The sequence below is a fragment of the Neolamprologus brichardi genome, chromosome 23 (assembly GCF_056152115.1).
Source record: "Neolamprologus brichardi isolate AB-2024 chromosome 23, ASM5615211v1, whole genome shotgun sequence".
NCBI lineage: Eukaryota > Metazoa > Chordata > Actinopteri > Cichliformes > Cichlidae > Neolamprologus > Neolamprologus brichardi.
Window position 1 is genome coordinate 41,252,891 of NC_142125.1, and position 22,130 is coordinate 41,275,020.

The window sequence follows — 22,130 nt, forward strand, 5'->3', positions numbered from 1 at the left end:
GGGATGACACATGCTAACAAAAAGGTTAGCTAAAGGCAACCTACACTACACTCAAACATATTTATGGCTGAAATGCTGGCTTTAGCTAATTTGACTACATGTCATTTTCCATGTAATTGTATTACATGAGTACAATGTAAAATGCTACATTTAATGAAATTCATTCAGCATTAGCGTTAGCCAAGAAGTTAGCTAATGCTATTAAATGTTTTCACTAGCAAACCAACAAGAGCAACCTAAATTTGGCTAACAGGAAACCCAACTTGATCATATATTCATTCTATTGTATCCGTTAATAAAGAAAACACCTGAAATGATAACCATTTTAATATAATACTACAGATACATGTTTACTATTAGCCCTTTGCTATTAGCAAATTGTCTGGCCAAAAACACTTTTCTGTGATTTTGCTTTTTTTCTGCTTCTGTTGTATTTTATTCAGAATCCACTGTGTTTAGTGTCCTTTTGCGCAATTTTTCTATTTGCTGATATTTTCTTAAGTTACAGTGTGTATGACCTCTCAGAGCCACCGTACTACTGTGTTATTTTAAAAAGTAGCGATACATTAAATCAAACTTTTTGACGACCATAATACTGAAGGCTGTGTCCTACATTAATAATCTCTTTGGTTTGCTAGGATCTGGTTACCCTAATCGTAGCACTGGTCTTCAAGTGAGGATGTAATTGAGCTGAAGCTGACACTTTCGTAATGCTTTAAAAAGGCACAAACCTAACAAAAATGACACATTTCATGAATGTTCATGTCAAAAAATGATGTTGTGCCTAATGCACGTAAGTAGATGAGGACAAATTTTAGAGGAACAGTGCAAAAGACGTGGTGACAGAACTCAAGGAAGGCAAAGACTAATCTGGATCATAGCTTTTCAAAAACAAAGCTATTTGCACATATTTTAAAAATGAGGTAGCAGTGATGTTTAGAGGTGCTGGTAGGCAGGTTTTGCTACATCAGGACAGAGCTGGGCCGGCTGGAAGCTGCACGCATAACAGTAATCAACCTTTTCATCTAACTCTGGGACACATATACATTTACATGTGTGGCAAATCAGAGACCTCCTAGTGTGAGAGTTTGAAACCAAAAGGCCTCAAGTTTAGATCAACTTGTCAGATGTAAAAAAAAAAAAAAGAGTAAATCTTATCTATATCTACATTCACAGTAGATATTTAAAAAAGGAACAAAACCAGCTCTTTTGTCCCCTCTTGTATTAATTTGACAGAATAACATGCTAAAATAGAGATTTTCTTTCTTCTTTTTTTTGTCCTGGCAAAAACAAGCGGAAAGCCGTCCTTGGCGTGCCAGAGGCTGTTGAGAAAGGTGTTTGTGCAAAAATCTGCCACTTGAGATCTCTGAAACATATGAAGGGAGTGAGATGGAGCAGAGCAGTGCGGGGGAGGAGGAGGAGGAGGAGGAGAGGAAATCCCTTGTTTCATCCACCCACCTCTCCTCCAGCACGTACCCTGCTTGAATAGGTAAAGCGGCAGCTGCTCTCTTCCTCCCTGCCCATATAAGGCAGAGGCTTCCGGCGCGGTTGCCATGGCAGCGCATGGTTACCTCGCAGCCCGTGGCAACTGTCTCGGCCACAGTCGCAGAGACGTGGATGCAAGCATTCACACACACACAGACACACACACAGCTATACATGTTAACCCATACCTGCCTCCACCTACTCACAAACAAAAATACTACAGAGAGAGAAAGAAAGGGCAGAGGAAAGTCAACAACTTCACACACAGCCAAAGCTAACACATTATTGGCTGTGTTGCCCGGTGCTGCCTACGCAAACTACTACACTACAGCTCCAGAGCTGGCCCTCTGAGACTCATAGCCTCCATTAATTATCAGTTTATGTGAATGTGATATCAGATTTCTGGCCACTCGAACCCCCCGCCTGAGACGACATGTTATAAAGCAACATGGATGCATGATTCAACAAAACGGCAACACTTTGCATTCAAACGCGCCCGGAGACAAGATGCCTTTAAAACAAATCACAAGTTCAATTAAAACCCAAGTTGAATACCTTGTTTAGGTGGAGCTGCTGCTGCTGGAACTGCTGCTTGTGCTTCTCCAGGAACTGCTGGTGCTGCTGTTGGACCACCAGCTGCTGCAGTGCCAGGGCCTGCGCGTGAGCCTGGGCCGCGGTCCCCTGGGGCAGCGGGGCCGACTGGGTCCTCCCCAGGGGCCGGTGCTGCCGCTGCAGTTTGGTCATGGACGCTGCTGACGACATAGACAGGCCGCTTACACCTAAGACACAAACAAGGAAGACTTTACTACATAAGGCATAGCAGATACCAAAGAAGTCTTGCAAGGCGCTTGATTTCTCAGTAACAGCAGCAGCACTGTTTCAGGCCCTGTGCTTGATGCAGTATCTTTCAACATCGCTTCAGTTTCATGCAGCTTGTTAGGAAAACTGTGCTGCAGCAGTGTTTTGTCAATGACGTGTCTTAAAGTGGCTCTGAGCACCTGAGCGACTATTTAGACTAGGTGTCATAATGATTCATGGTTATTTGAGTGTGCAGTCTATTCTGGCGGTTAGCTCAGGGCAAATATGACAGCATTTCCAGAGTGGCGACCCTGTTTTTCCAAATTAAAAATCAGAAGCGAGAATCTGAACAATCGAATCGCGAACTGGTTCACGTCTAAACAGAGGGGAGGGGAAGCAGGTCAAGTCCAGCTGGCTTCGATTACAGCTCACAGGAGTCTCGGGTAAGACTTCCCAGACTGGAGCGAAAACACCCGAGGAAAATCCCGAACTCTTAGTATAAACCGCACTGATGAGAGCGCTCATATGCAAGATAAATATATGATGTGTTCCTAATGTTGTCGTTGGACCTCGGATTAGTTAGCAGATGTATTTGCGAACCAAATAAAAACAACCATCTGTGCTGCAATACTGTGAATCTCCCATTGTAGTGACACGAGATAATCTCAGCAGCTCAGATCAGTCGCAACACTGAGAAAAAGTAAGAAAGCAGACCCGGAGCCTCAGAGGCACCACGTCGCTGCGCTTTCAAACTGATAACTTAAAGAGAAGGAGCTGCGGAGGAGCTGACATGAAACAGAAGAGTTAGTGTGAAGTTTTTTAAAAGTGCGTCTTTCTGATAAGTAGCTCGTTGCTGCACGTAACGATTCACACTGTCTTGGCCTGTGCGTGGGCATCGATACGTCCTTGTCTGTACGTTTTTGGACAAGAATACACACATTCTCATACGTGCGTCTGTATCTGCGTCACTGCTCATTCACTGCTAATGCCCCACTGAAAATAGACGCAGTGTGGTAGTGAGTGAATGAGCCGAGGAGAAAGGGCACACAATGGACCCATGTCATACTCAGACAGCATATGCTGACATATGAAAGGAGCTCATTAGGTCGAGCTAATGAATGGACGTCTGTCAGTGTGAGGGGGCACACAGCGATGATGCTTTTATTTTTCTGCACGTCCATGCGTGTGTGTGCGTGTGAAACCAGATGGCTCCAGGAGCAAAAATTAATATTTTTACTTTTCATTTACGTTGCATTTGATTCTTTTGTTGCTTTTTCTCAACCCCTGCTAGGGCTTGAACTGTTATACAACACTGTGCAAAAGTCCTCAGCTGTCCTTCATTTCTTTATATTTTGCTAGGAAAACGGAAAAAAGCTTAAGTGGCTTATTGAAACATGCAAAAATAAATGGTCAAAAGTCAATATTTTGTATGGCCCAACTGTATTCTTCAACATAGCCTGGACTCTCTTAGGGAGCTTTCAGTAATTTCTTTAAGCAGTCTTCAGGGATAGTTCCCCAGGCTTCCTGAAGGACAGGATTAGGCTGCCTTTTGTTCTCTGTCAGGATGATCCCACACTGTTTCAATAATGTCGGGGTCCGGGCTCTGAGGGATCCATCAAATTGTCCAAGATTTCCAACATGACTGGCTGAAATGCAGCTTCAAATCATGACAGCGCCTCCAGCGTGTTTTACAGATGCCTGTAGCGCTCTCCTTACCTCTACCATACACACTGACCAATGTTCCCTCTAATGTTTCATGTGTGTGAACACACAAACTCCCTGAGCGTCCCTTGGACCACTGTGAGCAACAGCAGACGTGTGCACTGTGGTCACGCCAGCATCAAATCATCCAAGTTACATGTTTATTAAAGTAATCAAATTACAGCATTTATGTTAGACTACTTTTAATTAACTGCTTTATCCCACTTACAATGAAAAAAATATATATATATATATATTTTTTAATAAAGCTCTGACTGTATTATGAGTCTGTGGTCTGAGAGAGAGTCTGTAACTCTGGTCATTATTTACTGTATTTTGCAGACAATGTTGGGCAGTTAGTTATTTAGTTACTTCTTCAAAAAAGTAACTGAGTTTTGCAAACAAAGTTTTTTGCAGCTGTTTACCTAAAAATGCAGCCAAGGTTTCTTTTTAAATAAACATTTCAAACTATTTACAGAACAATCAGCTGTTCTGCATCAAATCTGATGTCACACAAATTATTTGTGCCTCTCCAAAAAATAATTTGTGTCCACTATGAGATGAAGGAGAACAACAGCCTGATACCTGCAGGCCTGACAGCAGCAGATGTATCACTGCTGCAACACCTGTAACATTCAGCAGTCGCCTCATTGTTCTGACACACAACAAAACTGTTGACTACACTACACACTAACTACACAAGATTTGTGCTAAACGAATAATGAATCGCGTGATCTAATCCCATACGGGAGCAGCCAGTCACTGACTAACACTGCAAAACAGAATTGTTGAAGTTTTAATTTTCATTTCAATTCAGGTTAGATTTTTTTTTGTGCACAACGCAGATTTTCTGTGACCGTGCCAGCTGTGCACAACTGCTCACGCACAGCTTAGAGGGAACATTGATACTGACAGTGTTTCCCTTACTTAAGAACGGCTCTTTGACATCCATCCTAGACGACCTCTGTCCAACATGCTAAGACACATCAAGTTTTCAGCTAATGTCTCTTTGGGAATTAACTTGTCGGTGCAAAAAACAAAACAAAACAATTTTATATCTTTAGCTCATCATGCTGCTACTTGCAAAGTCCTTAAAGATATAATTAAAAACTTTGCTAACTTGTCTGTGCAGACACATGCTTGACTGTTTCCTGGTTCAGTGTTAAATAACTTAATCAAAAAAAAAAGGAACAAGGACTCCATCACTAATGAATCAAAAAGCAACACAAAATCACATGGCTGATTGTGCCACATGTCAGTGGCATGTTTATTTACACATCATCGCTCATTAGCAGGTATCTGCGTCTATGGATGCTCCTTGGTAGCATCAGTAAATACCAACACCCGCTTGTCTCTCCCCCAAAAACCAAGATGATTGGCACTGCCACGGCCACTGCTGCTTCTAATGTAAGGAGGAAACAGCTTGCACACTGTGCATCTATCTAACTGTGTTTTTGTTTAGTTTAGAGTGCACTGTCTCCAACTATTTATTCAAATCTGCTCGCAGTGAGCTGAGTTTGAACCTTCAAGATATGAGCTCACAGTTGGGTGAGAACTACACAAAGCATACGTAAGGTTTACAAACCCATTGCTAAGGATCTAGCCACTTTGAGTGCTCTTTTATCTTGTTCAATATTCAGTTTTATTTAAAAGACACTCCAGGGAAGCAGCTGTTTTCTCCTATAAGTATATTTGTTTATTCTGTTTATCTAACGGAGGCAGCTTGCTGTCCCCAGGGTTCAGGTAACACCCGAGGTCTACCCTCTCATCCAGATGCGGTCACGTCGGCCTTCAAATCACTACAGTGATTGCAAAAAAATAGCTAATTTGGAAACCAGTGGCTATCACCGTCTTTCATGTATATTTAGTCTATGCTTTAAGGTATTTAATAAAAGCTGAATTGTTTCCCCTACCTGTCACCAGGGGGCTCTGCGCTGGACTCTGCTCCATGAGCACCATGTGTTGGAGCAGGGGACTGTGTGCACCGTGCCCGCCTGTTCCTGCTCCAGCCTCGGCCAAGTAGGGGGTCAAGTGGCCACCGGAGAGGAATGGAGGGCTGAGGGAGAGGGCCGGCTGCAGGCCTCCATCCTGTTGGGCTGAGGTCACCTGGACAAGAGCGTGCGAGCAGATTTGAATAAATAGTTGGAGACAGTGCACTCTAAACTAAACAAAAACACAGTTAGATAGATGCACAGTGTGCAAGCTGTTTCCTCCTTACATTAGAAGCAGCAGTGGCCGTGGCAGTGGCTGGCAGCCCCAGGGTGATGTTGGGTAAAGATGGGGAAGTGTAGAGGGACAGCTGGCTAACGGAGCCACGATCAGCACCGCTGCACAGCCTCTGGGCCAAAGATGCCTGGAAAACACATTTAAATGATTTCTCTTTGTTTGCATCAAGGAAAAAACCTCCTGCACACAGATAACAAAAAAAAAAGTCCACACACGGGGAAAGATTTCCATGTGCAGCCTCACTGCTGATGTAAAATTGTCACGGACATGAGCCTCCTCCACACTGCCTGAGTGCCCCTGATGGCTGCCACAAATAGCATCTTGCCAGCTCCTCAGCCTGCCTCCTTGTCCACAGAACAATAATCCGAACATCCCTCAATCACAGCCTTCATGCATACTCCAGGCTGCAATGTTTTAAAGCTAATAAGAGAACCTGCAGCACATCGCTGGCACAAAGGAGCCAGGCTACAGTTTCAGAGATCAGGCTGAATAAGTTTTATGCTAAAATTACAAGAACAACAACAAAAGATAAATGGCATCTATAACAGCACCAGACATAAGCACATGTGTGTGTGTGTTACCTCCGTGTTGTTGGACACTGACACAGTGATGCCGTTCTCATTGGGGATGTTGTTGGAGCTGTTATTTGGAGAGCTCGGGCCCGAGCCGGGTGCGCTGCTACATGCCGAGTCTGAAACGCGCAGACACACAAATCAAACACACAAGAAACCAGCAGCAGCGTGGAGTAAAACTCTCTGAGCGAGCCGTTTGCCTCTTACCTGCCATGTCGAGCGAGCGTTTCTTGGCGGTGGTGATGGGACTGTCTCGGCGACGCAGCAGCGGACTGCTCCTACGCTCGCTCACCTTCTGCTTCAGCCGGGAGCGCAGCTTCAGGTTGGGCTCAGAGGCTGAAAGAAGATTGAAAAGAGACCAAATTCTTTTTTTGAAATCCAATTTGAACTCTGTTATGGTAAGCGCATAAATACCTTAATGAAGAAAGCTTTGATAAGCTACTGAAATGCAGTTTCTACATGTCCTTAATTCATTTCGAATGAACATTTTCAAGAGGTTTTTGATTAATGCATTTGTGTTTATGACCTGTATGTACTGAAGCGTTTAACTGCTTCTTGTTGAATTCTCAGAAAGGTCATGCAAATCCAAAGCTACTTAGCTTAAACTTTAGCATGTCAATCCACGTCTCTACCTTCTCCTATGGTGACGAGTTCTGTGGTCACCTAAATAATGGATACGAGTGACAGAAATAAGGTTTCTCTGAGAGGTGTCTGGCTACTCCCTTAGAGACGGTGAAGATTCAGTTATTTGACTAAAGCTGAACAAACACTGAGATTTTTACAGTCGCGTTATTCAGCTCCTGCTCAAACTGCACGATTGAATCGCAGGGTTGAGAAGTTCATAGGTCACGATGCAGGTCTCACACTATACAGCCCGATGCTCTGATGCGACCTGAGTGCTCAAACTGTGCGTCCATAACATGAAGGTTATAACACAAACTCTGTCGCTCTGTCTTTCACTCACACAGACACACAACCATCAACTTTGCTACATTGCTAATAAAAACATTGACCAGGCAGCTGTGATTGAGCAGCAGTGTCCATCCAACTCTTGTTGATCGCTTCTCGTTACCACATGTATTCTACACGATGCACAACACACGATTAAGGTGAAAAATGGTCGCACAACTAACAAATCATCTCAAAATGGGCCAAAGATCGCAGTGTATGCCCGGCTTTAGTCAGCGTGGAGCCACTACTCCACATCGAAAGAAGGCAGATGAGATGTTTTTAATGACTTCTCTATATTTTATTGTCTGGAAACCAATGCATCAAATATTTAAAAAGCATCATGGCTGCTGTTTTGCACTTCCTGTCCAATAAGTGTCAACTTTTCTGCTCAAACTTCTTCGGGTTCGCTCAATTCTTTAGCTAACCACGATAATTAAACTAATCTTTCCCCCTGTGAAGTAACCCTTGACGTTCTCACAGCCTTGGTTGGAAATCACTGCAGCGCAGCACTAACCTCGACTTGGTAAATGGGATATTTTGGTTTCTTGCCAACACCAGCTGAGGAGCAGCACCCCTGTCAAACCTCCTTGATGTTAAACAGATAACTGGCAGCAGCGCAGCTTTGGATGAATCAATCGGCAGGAAGTGCGAGTTACCTGAGCTACAGTCACGCAGACTTTCAGCTTAAACTGGGAGCTCTACACAAGCCACATTCTGATTTTCCCAAAGACATTGTGGCTAAAAAGCAATTAGCTCCAATTTGGGAGCCGTGTCTGACTGGCTAAAGGTCTTTTGGTCTTTTGTGTTCGCTGTCACGGACTTGTGAATGGATACTGACAGACGGGAACGGCATGTCACCTCATTAGCCTTCATGGCCTGAGCCATGAAGGCTAATGCTCTGTTTATTTTACCCTGCCAATCAGCAGCCTTGGATAATTTTTCTATTTATTATCCAATTTTCAGTCATCAGAGGATAGATGAAATCAAAAACAGGGCACTTCTAACCTTTATTATGACATAACCAGTTTAATCGTCTACTATATCTCTTTTAAGACTGACAGGATAGGTAAAAGCACCCAGAAGCTACCGTCACCGGAGCAACTGATCCTTTTGGGAAACGATCACAGACGAGCTTGTTCCCGTTTGCAGTGTCAAGTAAAAATAAATGTGTGGAGAAGACACAAGTGTGAAATATGAGGTGTGAAGGTACAGTAACACAAAGTGGGAAGGAGAGCTCAGTCCAGATGGAGTCAAACCAATTAACGTTGAGGGGAGGTGGTGTTCAAAGCCAATTTACTACAAATCCAATAAAAACTCTGTGACTCTGCTTTAGATTTTAGATCTAAATTAAGCAAACCAAAAACAAAAGAGTCTTTGTCATAACCAATACAATATTTGGTCAAAATGAAGGCTTTTGACTTTTTGAATGCTGTGAATGTTCCGGTGCATTTCATCACTTTTCACCAAGCACAACAAGAGATTCTGATATGTTCTGTTTTAATATTTGTTCTAGTGGTAAAACTACTGTATCTACTAGGGGTGCAACGATACACAAAATTCACGGTTCAGTTCGATATTTTTTCGATACAAAAAAATGTTCATGCTTTTTTAATTTGTCATTTATTAAAATTATAAATATGTATTTTAACTCAAAAGTACAGTTTTTTAATTTAATGTTGCTGAAACAACAAAGTAATAAAAAAAATAAAGAAATCTGATGGAGAAATCACTCATCTTTGGAAAAGAGAGTTTATTACAGAGAAATGTCTCTTTCCAAAATAAAAGCTATACTATACGCTTCTTCTGGGCTATATTCTCAGCAGCATATTAAACATATCAGGTCCCCATAAGGAGAATCATGTGCTAACGGCTGTCTAAATGACTCGGGTAAAGTTTGTAGCATGCGTGCTTGTTGTTTTTGTCTGCTTCCACTTGTCTTTGCACTAGGATGATGTCGGTGTAAATGTGCAGTCATATTCGTTGTGTTCCCACTAGTGCTGTCAGCGTTAATCTGAAACGACGTTAACGCCACAACACGGCAAATCTCCGTTAACGAGCTACCGCGGATCGCCCCGTGCGTGGGGCTGGACGGCCAACACGTTAACGAGCTAACTGCGCTAACGCACTAGTTCCCACCAATGTAATTGAGCATTGCTGGCACATCCGACATACTGTTTTACTTTTGTCCATGACGCGCTTACCTTCAGGGTCATACGTCACATGAAAACCAAAATAGTTCCAAACACCAGATCTGAATGAGGGTGGGGGAGGTTCAATTTGCCATGTTGCAACGAGCTTAGCTTCTGTCTCGCTAGCTTGCGCTGTGCTCAGTGGATCTGCGCTCGACAGTGCAGCCTAGGCGGAGTAGTCGAACGCTGATTCACTGAGCTCTCAACACAGACAGCACTGTCAGAAGAAAAGTTGATAAAATAAATTAAAAATTTTGTATTGTTCGATACATATGCATATCGAACCGAAAGCACTGTATCGAACGGTTCAATATCGATACGAGTATCGTTGCACCCCTAGTATCTACAGTACTGTACAAAAGTCTTGATCTACTCCCCTTTGGTCACATGTATGGAAAAACTGTATGAGGTTAAAAACATGATTTACACAATTGTGACGAGTTTGAAAGTTAATATTTCGTATGATAAGCTTTAATGTTCAACAGCCTGAACTCTTTATGCAAGGTTGCCTTGGTTGTCCTTCTTCAAGGACATTCAAAACTGTTGTTAAGTGTCAGTAATGCTGAGGTTCTGGCTTTGAGGAGGCCAAACCGTGACTGGTCTCTGTCCAGGTATGCTTTAATCGCATTGGCAGTGTGTTTAGGAGCATGTCATGGTGAAAACTGAAGCCAGTGTCAATCGGACACGCCAGATTCTATTGCATAGTGGATTACAATCTGATTATACTTTTCTGTATTCATAATTTCATCAATTTTGACAAGATCTCCAACACCACTGACTGAACTGCAGTCAAACCATGACAGAGGCTCCGCCGTGTTTTTCACATGGCTGAAGACACTCAAGAAAAACTCTGTAGGCAACCGGGGAACTACTGGATATAACCACTTAAAAAAACCTCAGACAAAGTCTATCTTCTTGTAAGCAAAGTATAAAGAAACATGTCTTCTGTCATGATCAATATTGAATGAGCACGACCTTTCGAGGAGAAAGAGTTTGAATAAATGCATCCATCAAATCAGAAATAACTCTTTTCGGAGTCGTCATTTCATTTACATCTTTGAAGATTCATGACAGATCCTGTTTTTTTTAGAATTTGAAAATACAGAAAAGAAAATGCCTATTAGTACAAAAAAAACAAAGCAACGGCGCGACAGAAGAAGGATAACAAGTGGCCCTTTGAGTAATTAGATTTCTGGTTCGTTATTAGCAGAGGAAAGAGGAAAGACACATTTTTAAAAGTCAAAGCCGAGGGGAATTGACGAAAATGTCAATAACTGTGAAAACAGGTTTTCTCTGCTCTTTGAGAGGGCTAAAGAGAAAACAAGACCAAATGTGGAGCTCATGAAAACACGCGCGGTGTTAAGGGAATCGGTTATATCTAAGGCTGCATTATCATGTTTCTTGGACCCATCTTCATTCTCTAATTTTGGCAATCATTGCGCAGAACAGGCTAATTAATTTTATATTAATTTTTTTTTTTAAGTTTGCTGCTCAAAATTGCAAACTCCGACTAATGATAGTCTGAAAGTTGTATTATAAGCCTGTGAAAAGCTTGAGCACATGCAATCAGAGCGATATCGCTACATAAATGGTGTATTGTGGCCTTCTTTGCTCTGCTAATAACGAAACCAGGAATCTAATTACTCAAAGGGCCACTTGTTATCCTTCCTTCTTAAACGGGGCCTTAACCAGGGCGCCCAGCTAGCATTCAGTGACGCCCCTACAGCCACATGTTGCTTTGTATATACGGGAGATTTATACGGTCCTGTTATCAAGCAGCAGCATGTACTGTATGTGTTATAGTATTCCACATGGACATGCTGCCCAGTGAGGCCACAAAACAGCCTCGCTCATCAGCGAGAAGACAAGAAGGCTTCACTTTGTTTTTCCCTCTCATATCTTTATTGGTGTGTGAGAACATGTTCTGGACAGGAGCATTGTTCATGTCATGCTCTTTCACCCCTAAATGCATACAGCAATAGTGTCAAAGACCCAAATCCCCTATTAGCTGGCTTTGCAAAGGCCTCTAATGTACTTTGCAACAGGAAGCAGCGGTTCTCGACCACGGTTGGTTTTGCAGTGACAAAGACGCCACCTGCCCATACCACACTGTGGTGGGATGGTCAGGCCAAGAAGCAGTGCCAGCGTGTTTCTTTGGTGTTTGACACCAGCTTTTCTTTGTAACGACAGCAGAGTGAACGTGGAAGGAAGTGCACAGCATTTCTGAAGACAGCACGAGACGTCGCCTCTGTAGACGGACAGTACAGTGATGTTCTGGGACAAAAGGTCCTCAGGAAACACCTTGTGTCACTTGACTCTTCTACCTTTTACACCTTTAGCTTGCTTAGAACTTAAACCATGTGTTTAGTTACAATTTTGCACCTTTCCCACAGCTTGGCCTTTAATAAGTTGAAATGTCGTCTGGTGTAGACTTCCTGTTCTGTTGTTAGACAAGTATAAAAAGAAAAAATCATCACCTGATGACATTTGGGTGGTTTTGAGATACAATTTCCAGCAAATATGGTTCCTTTTTTTGCTCTCCACACACTGAGTGCACAATGGAGAACAAGTGCACCAAAAACATTTCTGGGACTTGTTCCATGCTGTAACATTCTGCATAGTCGTATGTGTAGATTAGAAGTAGTCAAAGTGAACTGATGGATGAAGAATTGCAGGTGAAAGGCTGCTTGCTGCCATCAGGAAAGCATGAAAACAATGAGTCTGTTTTACTGCTCACAGATTTGCTTTCATTAAATCTTAAATCTCACGCTGTTCAAAAAGTAACCACAGTTGTCACCAAATCAGCCGGGACTCAAAAAGAAAGCAAACTTTTTGGCTTGTTCTGTCGTTGCACTGTAAAATGGTAAAAAGGACGACAGGCACAAAAGAGCGTTGTTGCTTCCTTCGGCCGTTGCTGGGAGTTCTGGGTTCCAGTCCTCTATTTTATGGCCTGGCGGTGATATAAAAGAGCCTCTAAACTCTACCAAGCTGCCATTACCATAAGTAAACCCCGCAAAGCACGTCAGTGCTGTGGGCAAATATCAGGGTGGCACAGGTTCCCCTCTCTCTCGGCAGCAGAGCACAATCCTCAGCCTTATAGAAATCCAGGGACGGGCTGACACTCCAGGGACGATCTTTTCACTCTCTGCCATCTTCCAGTTTTTTTCTTTCTTTTTTTTTCCATCCTGCACATAAAGCAGATTTTGCTAAGTGTGTAATCATCGTGCCACTTGCTGGATTTAGTTTAAATCCTGCATGCCAGCTCTCATTTTCTATGCTCTAATCATCTTTCTCAAGGAAATGATCAGCGAAGCTAGCAAGCACCTTCTTCATTCTCCTTTTTCTGTTTTCACTCATTATCTCTTTTCTTTCTTCATGTTACTCGCCTCTTTCTCCCTCACTTTCCTCTTCTGCTGCTCTCCCAGGGTGGAATGCAGCTGTGTGGGCCAGTGTCAACTGTGGTCTATCTGTTGTCGTAGCCAGCAGCCTGCAGGCTCAGAGTCAACAGGGCTGGAGCGGCCTGCCACTGGGCTAAGTGAATAATTGCACTGTAAGACGACCGCTGCTTCACGGCTACACCACCGCACACACCACTCGCACTTCGCACACCCACACAGAGCTACACACACACACACCTGACAAAAGCACGCTGAACACAGCTGGTTTTACTCGCTAAAGCTTTAAAGACGTGATGTTTGAGCAGCAGAGCCAAAGAATGACAGATTGTGCACCACAAGTAAACTTTTATCTATTTCTGTGGTGTGTTCAGCAGCTTTAACTGCTTTAATTGTTTTTGACATGATGAGCACCGAATGTGAAACAAAACTTTCAGCTCTGTGAATCTGTTTTAGTTTCTTGACAATAAGAAGTGCATGCTGTGCTTGTGTGTACATATCTTACATACACTATGTGAAAAAGGTATTCGGCCACCTACACATTAAATTTACTAAAGCTTTTATGACTATCCTACAACCCCAGGCATCAGTATGGTGTTGGTGCCCCGTTTGCAGCTACAAAAGCTTCCACCCCTCTGGGAAGGATTTCTGCAAGAGTTTGGAATAAATCTGTGGAAATCTTTACCCATTCATCCAGAAGAGCATTTGTGAGGTCAGACACTGATGCTGGACTCACAAGTTTTGATCTAGTTCATCCCACAGGTGTTCAATGGGGTTAAACTCACCAAAATGCATCCAACCATGCCTTTTTTGGACTTTATGTACTGGATCACAGTCATGCGGGAACAGAATAAGGACCCTCCCCGAACTGTTCTCAAAGCTTGTACTCACCTGGTGTATTGTTTTGTATGGTGGTTGTAGGTGTACAGGATACTCTTGTAAAAGAGATTCAATCTTAAGAGTTTATTTTCTCCTGGTTAAATAGAGGTTTTTAAAACTGCTCCAGAGTTTACTGGTAGTGTGCTTTATGCTTGGCATTGTACTTGATGTAAGGCAGTTGAAAGTTCACCAACTGACTTGCTTTGGTGGCATATTAGAGTAGTACCACACCCAAATTCACTGAGCTATGTTGTTATGTAAAGGGAGAGTGGCTTTATAAACATTCAAGAAAAGACACCTGCAAAAGCACCTGTGGAAATGGGACTGAAAGAAACAATTCAAAGTTTAAGAGGACCAAGAACAGAGCCCTGGGGAACTCCAAAGGTAATTGGAGTTCTTCACTGCTAACATAGCCCTCAAGCCAGTTAGTCTTAATATTCAAATATCCAATACATTAAAGGAAATAACAGTAAATATAGCTGTCATATTTTAAAAAACAGTAACTTTTTACTATTCAAACTATCAGTGTCAAGCTGATGTTTCTTAGCGCTCACTGTACTGAACTACACTTACACTCTCTCTACTGCTCTCGTGTAGCGAATGCTGGGAGACCCTGACAGCCTAATCTGGATGTGATTAATGGAGCAGTGCTCAGTGCCATCTAAATAATGCTAGGTGTGAGTCTACATGGCAGCTACTGGACATTAAACTTTTAATGTGTGTGTGTGTAATTCTCGTGTGTGCATGCAGCAAATAGATGAGTCTGCACTGCCAAAACAAAGTGTATGCACATGCGTGTGTGTGTGGGGACCGTACCAGTCTTTCGCAGTGGGAAGTCATCCCGGGGATTGTAGACGCCCAGCACAGGGTGGTTGTAGGTGGACACGCCAGTCTGTGGAGGCGAGCTCTGGTCCAAAGAGCTGTGCTGGGTTTTGCTGCAAAACAAACACACACACACACACACAGTATTAAAGGGGCCACCAAGATCACAAAACATGTGCAACAAGGCAAAACACCGATAACTCACTGTACACGTGACTCAATGAGTAATCCAGACAAAGTAACGAACTTCATGGCTGTCATAGATCTTTATGATTAAAGCATCATGCAAATCCCTTGGCAAGAACACAGAAATGTGCTGCCATCTGTTCACTGCCTGCAAAATAAGGTGGTGTTTGCAGGCAAAGTTAAGCCGTGTTGGCTTTGACCCAAATGCATGTTCCTGACAAGCGGATGCACAGACTTGTCTCTTCCAAACTGAGTCCAATGAGTGGAGAAATTTAGATTACAGAGAGAGGCGTAGAAAAGGAGAGAAGCAGGCAGATATAGAAAGATACACTTTGTGTTACTTTGAGCTGTTGAAAGTCAACACTTGTGGGTGTTTCACTGGGTCACACATCAAGATTATGTAACGTTATTTATTTGGTTTTGCGTTTGCAATTTGTGGTTTCAGTCCTTTTTTGTTGTAGCACAAAGACACATGTAGTCATAGGGAATAATATTTAGACGTGCTACATCCAGGGCTGAACTTCAAAGCTAAATATAAGTCAGGTCTGTGTCAGCAGTAGTGAGCGCTAATATTCATTTAAGGGCTGTGCTTTTATTCTACAGTTCTGAGTTATTTACACAGAGAGAAAAAAGTCAAATACATTTTCATACTAAATATACAATTAGCTGATGGCACGTTACACTGGTTGAACTAAAGTCTCTCACCTGAGTTGCAAAGTTCTACGTGTTTTTAAAAATTAATATTAATGGAAATTCAATTCAAAACTGGAAAATAATAAACTAATTAATGACAGTAAAGTATGAAGGAATACATGTGAATTTTAATTGTGTTCCCAGTGTCAAAAGTCCCAGAGGACTGTCTTTACTCACCGCGAGTCCATTTTACCATCATTCAACTATTTGTCGTTAAACTCACATCTTCCCATTTCCTTATGTTTCATTCACACAGAGTAAAACCAGGACTGCAGAACTCCTTGCAAGTAGGAAAAGTTGGCGTCCAGTGATTGGACAGAGTATTTATATCTAAATATAACTGATGTGTGTTTGTATATTAAATTCTAGGGCTGCACGATTAATCGTTAGAAAATCGCGATCTTAATTCATACTTATGTGCGATCTCATTTCCAAATGACAACGATTTAAAAAAAAAAAAAAAAAAAAAAAAAAAAAAAAAGACGACGACGATTGTACCGCATTTTGATCCGGGACGTAATCTGCATGAAAACAAGCGCTCACTCTTCCTGCTCAACAAATGACAAGGGCGGAGCCTTATACCACGTGATACAGAAGCTGGCTGCTAAAATTAGCAGGAAAAAACAACGGAGAGCACGTCAGGGATGACGAGAAAGTGACAGGAGAAAATCCGTCCCGGTCAACCACCCAAACATCAATAACGGGAACCTTATACAGCGCTTCCCTATACACGTCGAACTCCCGCAGGCACAAAGAAATTACGGAGGCTGTTACTTATCACCTGACCAAAGATATGGCTCCATCAACACTGTGCAAAACGAGGGATTTAGGAAAATGATCAACAACCTACAACATGGCTATTCAACTAAGAAGTTAGTTGGGCCAGATTTTCAAACCGAGGAATTTATCTGGGCCAGATATTTTTTTGCAGCCAGTAAGCAGCAGAGCATGATCAATTTCAAATCCACACAACTGTATTGAAAATCAAGTAATTTTTTTTTATTCCTTTTCCCCTGTAAATCTGGTGACCTCACAAATGCACACCAAAAGGTCCATTTAAAAAAGGGAACTATAACTAAACTATTTTTTTGCACATTTGAAATAATAATAATTTAAAAAAAAACATTTTGATAATTCCCTTTCAAATTAAAATAAATATTTTGCTGACTACTCACTTTTCCTGCCATGGATGGAGCCCATCCGTCACAAGTATACAGACACGCTTCATATCCAGAGCATTTTCCTCAAAAAGAGCTGAAATCTTCTCAAACATTATTTCGCCAGCTGTGTGTCCCTCTAACGCAGTGGTTCTTAACCTGGGTTCGATCGAACCCTAGGGGTTCGGTGAGTTGGTCTCAGGGGTTCGGCAGAGCCTCCGCCATGACATGCACGGCTCATCACCAGTAAAAACATATCTATGTCTTGAATTTGGGAAAAAAAAAAATCACATTTTATTTTTCACTAAAGAGGGGTTCAGTGGATGCGCATATGAAACTGGTGGGGTTCGGTACCTCCAACAAGGTTAAGAACCACTGCTCTAACGGTAGTAAGCGAGCAATTTCCCATCCAAAAAACGGACATATATGCACAACTGTGCATTATCAGTTCTGTCTGTGATCTCCTGCTATAGATATTACATCAGTTTTCCTCAGGTTATCTAACAGCATTTCAAACTCGTCTGACGCCAGAACTTCAGCTCTACGAATATTTGAACTGTCTGACAGGGGCACGTTTTTAATAGTCACACTTTAATTTTTTTGTCACTTATCACCGCATCCACCACGGCCAGCATGCAGTATTTCACTGTTTCAGAATCTGTGAAAGGCCTTTTCTTCTTCGCCAAGAAGCAAACACGAAGGGAAGATGCTGCAACTCTCTCTTGGACTGTACATGACCCTCACCATGGTAGTACAACTCCGGTTGTAAGATTATTAAACTCGCAGTTAAACTGTGCTTTTGCAGCCCTCTCCTGAGATTTCTCTGGAAAGTTTGTGTAGAAAGTCTGGTGTTTGTCATTGTGGTGCTTGTGTAAGTACCGCAACACACTCACTGCAAACTAAACACATTGGTTTGGCATTTGGATTTGGCGTTAAATGAATAAGTATTTGTCAGTCCGGGCAGGGTTGAACCGACAGTTTTCATTGTCAATTTTGCGCTTTTGGAGAGAGAAAGACGTGCTGTTGTCGCATCATATATTACGATGATTGTTTAATATGTTTACATCAACATATTGCTAGGCTACTGAAGTGTTGCATTCACAGTCCACACTACGCTGTAGGATTTTTTAATTTTTAAAAAAATTAATTAATGAATTAATTTTTAGTTAATTTAATTAATTAATTTTTTGTGTTTTCTCTGTGTTTCTGCCAGGACCACAGGCAGGGCCACTCGCAGGTTGCTTCTGGGCCGCATTTGGCCCGCGGGCCGCCATTTGAATAGGCTTGACCTAGACAAACGCTACACAGTGCCATCCTGCAACTATTTTTCTATTGTTGCACTACCTGCTCTATACACGCAGTGTCGAGCAACGGTGGAGACGGAATTTCAAGCAGTACAACATTTTGCGGCAACGACAAAACGTGAGATATTTGTTGTTTTTATGTTTATTTATTGTTTTTATGTTCAGTCTCAACTGTTACGAAGTTGATGTGCAGTTAATAAGCGCAATAAATATTTATACTGGAGAAGAAAATCGTGAGAGAATCGTGATCTCAATTCTAAGCCAAAAATCGTGATTCTCATTTTATGCAACATCGTGCAGCCCTATTAAATTCTTTAGCTTGCATTGAGCACGCTGTCTACAACGTCACTGACGGGCAATAACAAACATGTGACAGGAGGCCACCAAATCTAGGAAGAGGAAACAGCAAGTGTGCACACCTGCAAAAGGCTCCCGAGATGCTACAATAACCATCCAAGGCCAGGTCTTCGATGTGAGGGTCCCTATCATCAGCTTCCAATATACAGCTCTATCACGTGTGCGTGTGTGAGCATATGTGTGTGTGCGCTGCCATCTTTGTTTCATAACCCTGCTAGATCCATCTTTCAGTCGGGCTCACAGTGTGGCAGGTGTGGAGGAGAGGAAGCTCGCTGACAGATTAAGATACAATCCAATACATTATTCAGCCGCTGTCAGAGACAGAATTACCATCCTAAACTTCTGCAGACCTGCAGATGCGTTCAGGAGTCTTCTGCTGCTTACAGTCATTACAAAGAATCAGTGGCGGCTCGCACACTGACAGGAGGGAGAATGATTTGATGTCAAACAAACTTTATGGTTGAGTGTATCATGTGCATTACTAGCTAAGCTAACACCACAAAAGATGCTCCTCACCGGTACCAGTAGGGAGCGTCGTTGGGGAGGCCTCCTTGGTTGATGCTACGCTGGGCCAGCGCCTTCTTCTTATTCAGGACGAACTCCTGGAGACGCATCTTCACCTCGGTGCTGGCCACAGCGCCTGGAAGAGAAAGCCACGGATAAAGTCATTACAGCTGAATGTATGCTACATCACGAGCAATTACCGTAACAAGTTAGCCACAGGGACTGAACCTGTAGGAAGACTGCGGGGAAAAGGGCCAAGTGTCCATGGGTAGTTGATAGTTGGATGTCTCATCACAATTATCATAATCAGTTTGATCTTTTTCACTTCAGGAGCCCTTAAGTGTGAAACGAACACTATTACACTCTTCCACTGTAACATGTTTCAAAGCAGATACTGTCTGATCTGTCTGCATCAGGTTTTTAATGCTGTGGGTGGTGGAGTGCTGCCTCACAGCAAGTCCTGGGTTAGAATCCAAGACTTGTGTGGATTCTCCAAAGACATGCATGGCTTTAGGTTAACTGGTGATTCTCCATGTGAATGTTGGCCTCTTGTCCAGGGAGTAGCCTGCTTCTCGCTTTATGACAGCTGAGATAGGCTCCAGACGCCCCCTGCCACCCTAAATTGGATTAGTGGAAGGAAATAGATGGACTCCAGTTTTAAATGGCTAATCTCTGTAATCACATATCTATTAGGAGTTGGTGGGCATGCGTGTTGTTCCTGGGTTTTTGTTTCCATTGTCGAGACACAAGTAGGCGGGGCGGTGCTTGATGGCACACCTGCGGCGCGTCGGACGTCATCAGTGGGAGCATTTATGGAGCTGAGTAACGGACGTCTGGTGTCGCAGTATTGTCGCTTCCACGAGTGGTAACGTGCTTTTGCAAGATTAATCTGTTGCTTCCGCGCTGCTGAGCTGCATGTTTTAAGACCCGCACCAGCCTGCTCGCCGCCTGCCTGTTTCTTTGTGTGCTGCCCTCTTTGGATCTGTGACAGAGACTTACCTCGCGCCGGCCTGTGACCACTGCCATCCCTGTATTTCAGTGTTTCAAGTAAGCTCTCCAACTCTCCCCGCCTCAGTTTTACTCTCGACGTTATCTCCTAACTCTGTCTTGTCCCTCGTCCTCAGGTAGCTCCGGTGCGCCATCTATCCTCCCGCATACCTCGGCTCCGTTTCATCCCCTCGGCTCTGTCTCCTCGCACATTTTCCCGGCCACTGTATATAGCCCCTTCCCTTGTAAATATTCCCCTATCACTGTATATAAATCCGCTTCACCGCGATCCTGTGCCCGTGTGTGTTTCTGCCACTAAATCCACCCCTAACAATATCTGCATGTTCATATGTAACATCTATAGGCATGAGATGAGACTTCTGGTATTCCAGAGTAACTAGACTATCCCAGCTAAAACCTCCAACAGGAGAGATCTTATTCCTAATCCTCAGATTAGGTAATTTTGGATAACAGATTACTACATGCAGGTTAAAAGTTTAGAGTTCGTTTGGTGGTGATTTAGCTTTTATCTTAAGCCAAAACTTGCACACATATCAACTGACTACAGACTCCTGAGATATAGGACACTGCCCCCAGAAGCTAAGGGGGGAATCAAACATTGCCACAGCTTTGTACCTGCTCCAGTATTCTCCTGAAAGCTGTTGCCACACAGACAAAACATCCACATCACTGCCAGCATATAAAGAAAAGTCAAAATCAGGACCAAAGATTTATTAATTTTTTCTTTCCAGAAAGTCTCATCTTTATCTTCTACACGACTTCACCAAAGTTCTTAAACTTCGACAAAAAACTGCTTGAAAATGAGATGCTGAGCATTTCAATTTCAATGTATTTATATAGCACCGAATCACAACCACAGTTTCCTGCCTTATTTTGTAAGGTAAAAACCCAAACAATGCAGAGGAAACTCGACAATCACATGACTCCCTATTAGCAAGGACTTGGCAACAGTGGGAAGTAAAACCTCCCTTTTAACAGGAAGAGGGCTACTTTGTTCAGTGGTCTTGTGTTTTCTAAACTTCTTATGCATAAATCCCATCTGGAAGCTAAAATCAACTCGTTAACTGGAAGTCATTGAACGGTAAAACTTAAACGTCTGACCTTCCTCAGACGTTTGGGTAGAAATGAGTGTTTGTCTCAGTTTTCTGTGTAATCTGGGGGGCTGAATAGAAAGCTTTAAGTAACTGTGACTATCTCCCAATTTTTAAAATGAAAAGAACCAGTTGAGAAAAGAATCGGCGGATTAATTACTAAAATAACCAATCAAAAAAGCATGCTCTGGTCTTACAGTGAATCAGCAAAAAACAAACTTCTTGGATAAAGAGCTGTGGTGTGCGACAGAAAGAAAAACGCTACAAACTAAGAAATTTACAGACCACAAACTGCACCCAGATACACGTGAGAGCAAACACTGCAGTCCTCTCTCTTGCTCTTTTGGACACACACACACACACACACACACACACACACACGCAGCCGCGATCTGTAACCATTTTCCATATAGTGTGTAAACGGCTCTCAAGGACTCCTGTCCACTTGCTTTCAATGAACTGTTGAGAGACATCCAGCAGGCAGCGGTAACAACTCGGCCGAGCTCCAGCCAAGGCCACCGGGCTAACACAGCTCGTTTACCACAGTAAATACACAGGTTCTCCAAGTAAAATGGAAATACACAGACATGCAAACACACACGCACAGAAGCGCACAAACACAACGGTCCTTTTGAACAGAGAGTTCTCGATAACTCTGGCAGATGCTACCAAGCTTCCTGACTGTATAGACAGGAAACAATAGTTCACAGTAGTGGTGGTGGTGGGTGGGGGGGTATATGCTGTAACTGTAACACTGAACTGAGTGTGAAATCAAACGCTGTTCATAACGTAAGCTACTAACATGGGGACGA

General features: G+C 42.8%; 1 protein-coding gene across 2 annotated transcripts in view; it reads right to left on the reverse strand.

The window, feature by feature from the left end:
• Nucleotides 1-22,130, reverse strand: part of LOC102784618 (histone deacetylase 4-like) — a 91,917-nt gene that overhangs the window by 24,241 nt on the left and 45,546 nt on the right. For both annotated transcript variants that reach the window (XM_087835627.1, XM_087835626.1), the window contains 7 exons: nucleotides 19,232-19,355; nucleotides 15,013-15,131; nucleotides 6,990-7,118; nucleotides 6,792-6,901; nucleotides 6,203-6,337; nucleotides 5,898-6,090; nucleotides 2,041-2,264 (listed from right to left, as the gene is read on the reverse strand). In XM_087835627.1, the coding sequence (XP_087691753.1) occupies nucleotides 2,041-2,264; nucleotides 5,898-6,090; nucleotides 6,203-6,337; nucleotides 6,792-6,901; nucleotides 6,990-7,118; nucleotides 15,013-15,131; nucleotides 19,232-19,355 (1,034 nt within the window). The remainder of the gene's footprint in view (nucleotides 1-2,040; nucleotides 2,265-5,897; nucleotides 6,091-6,202; nucleotides 6,338-6,791; nucleotides 6,902-6,989; nucleotides 7,119-15,012; nucleotides 15,132-19,231; nucleotides 19,356-22,130) is intronic.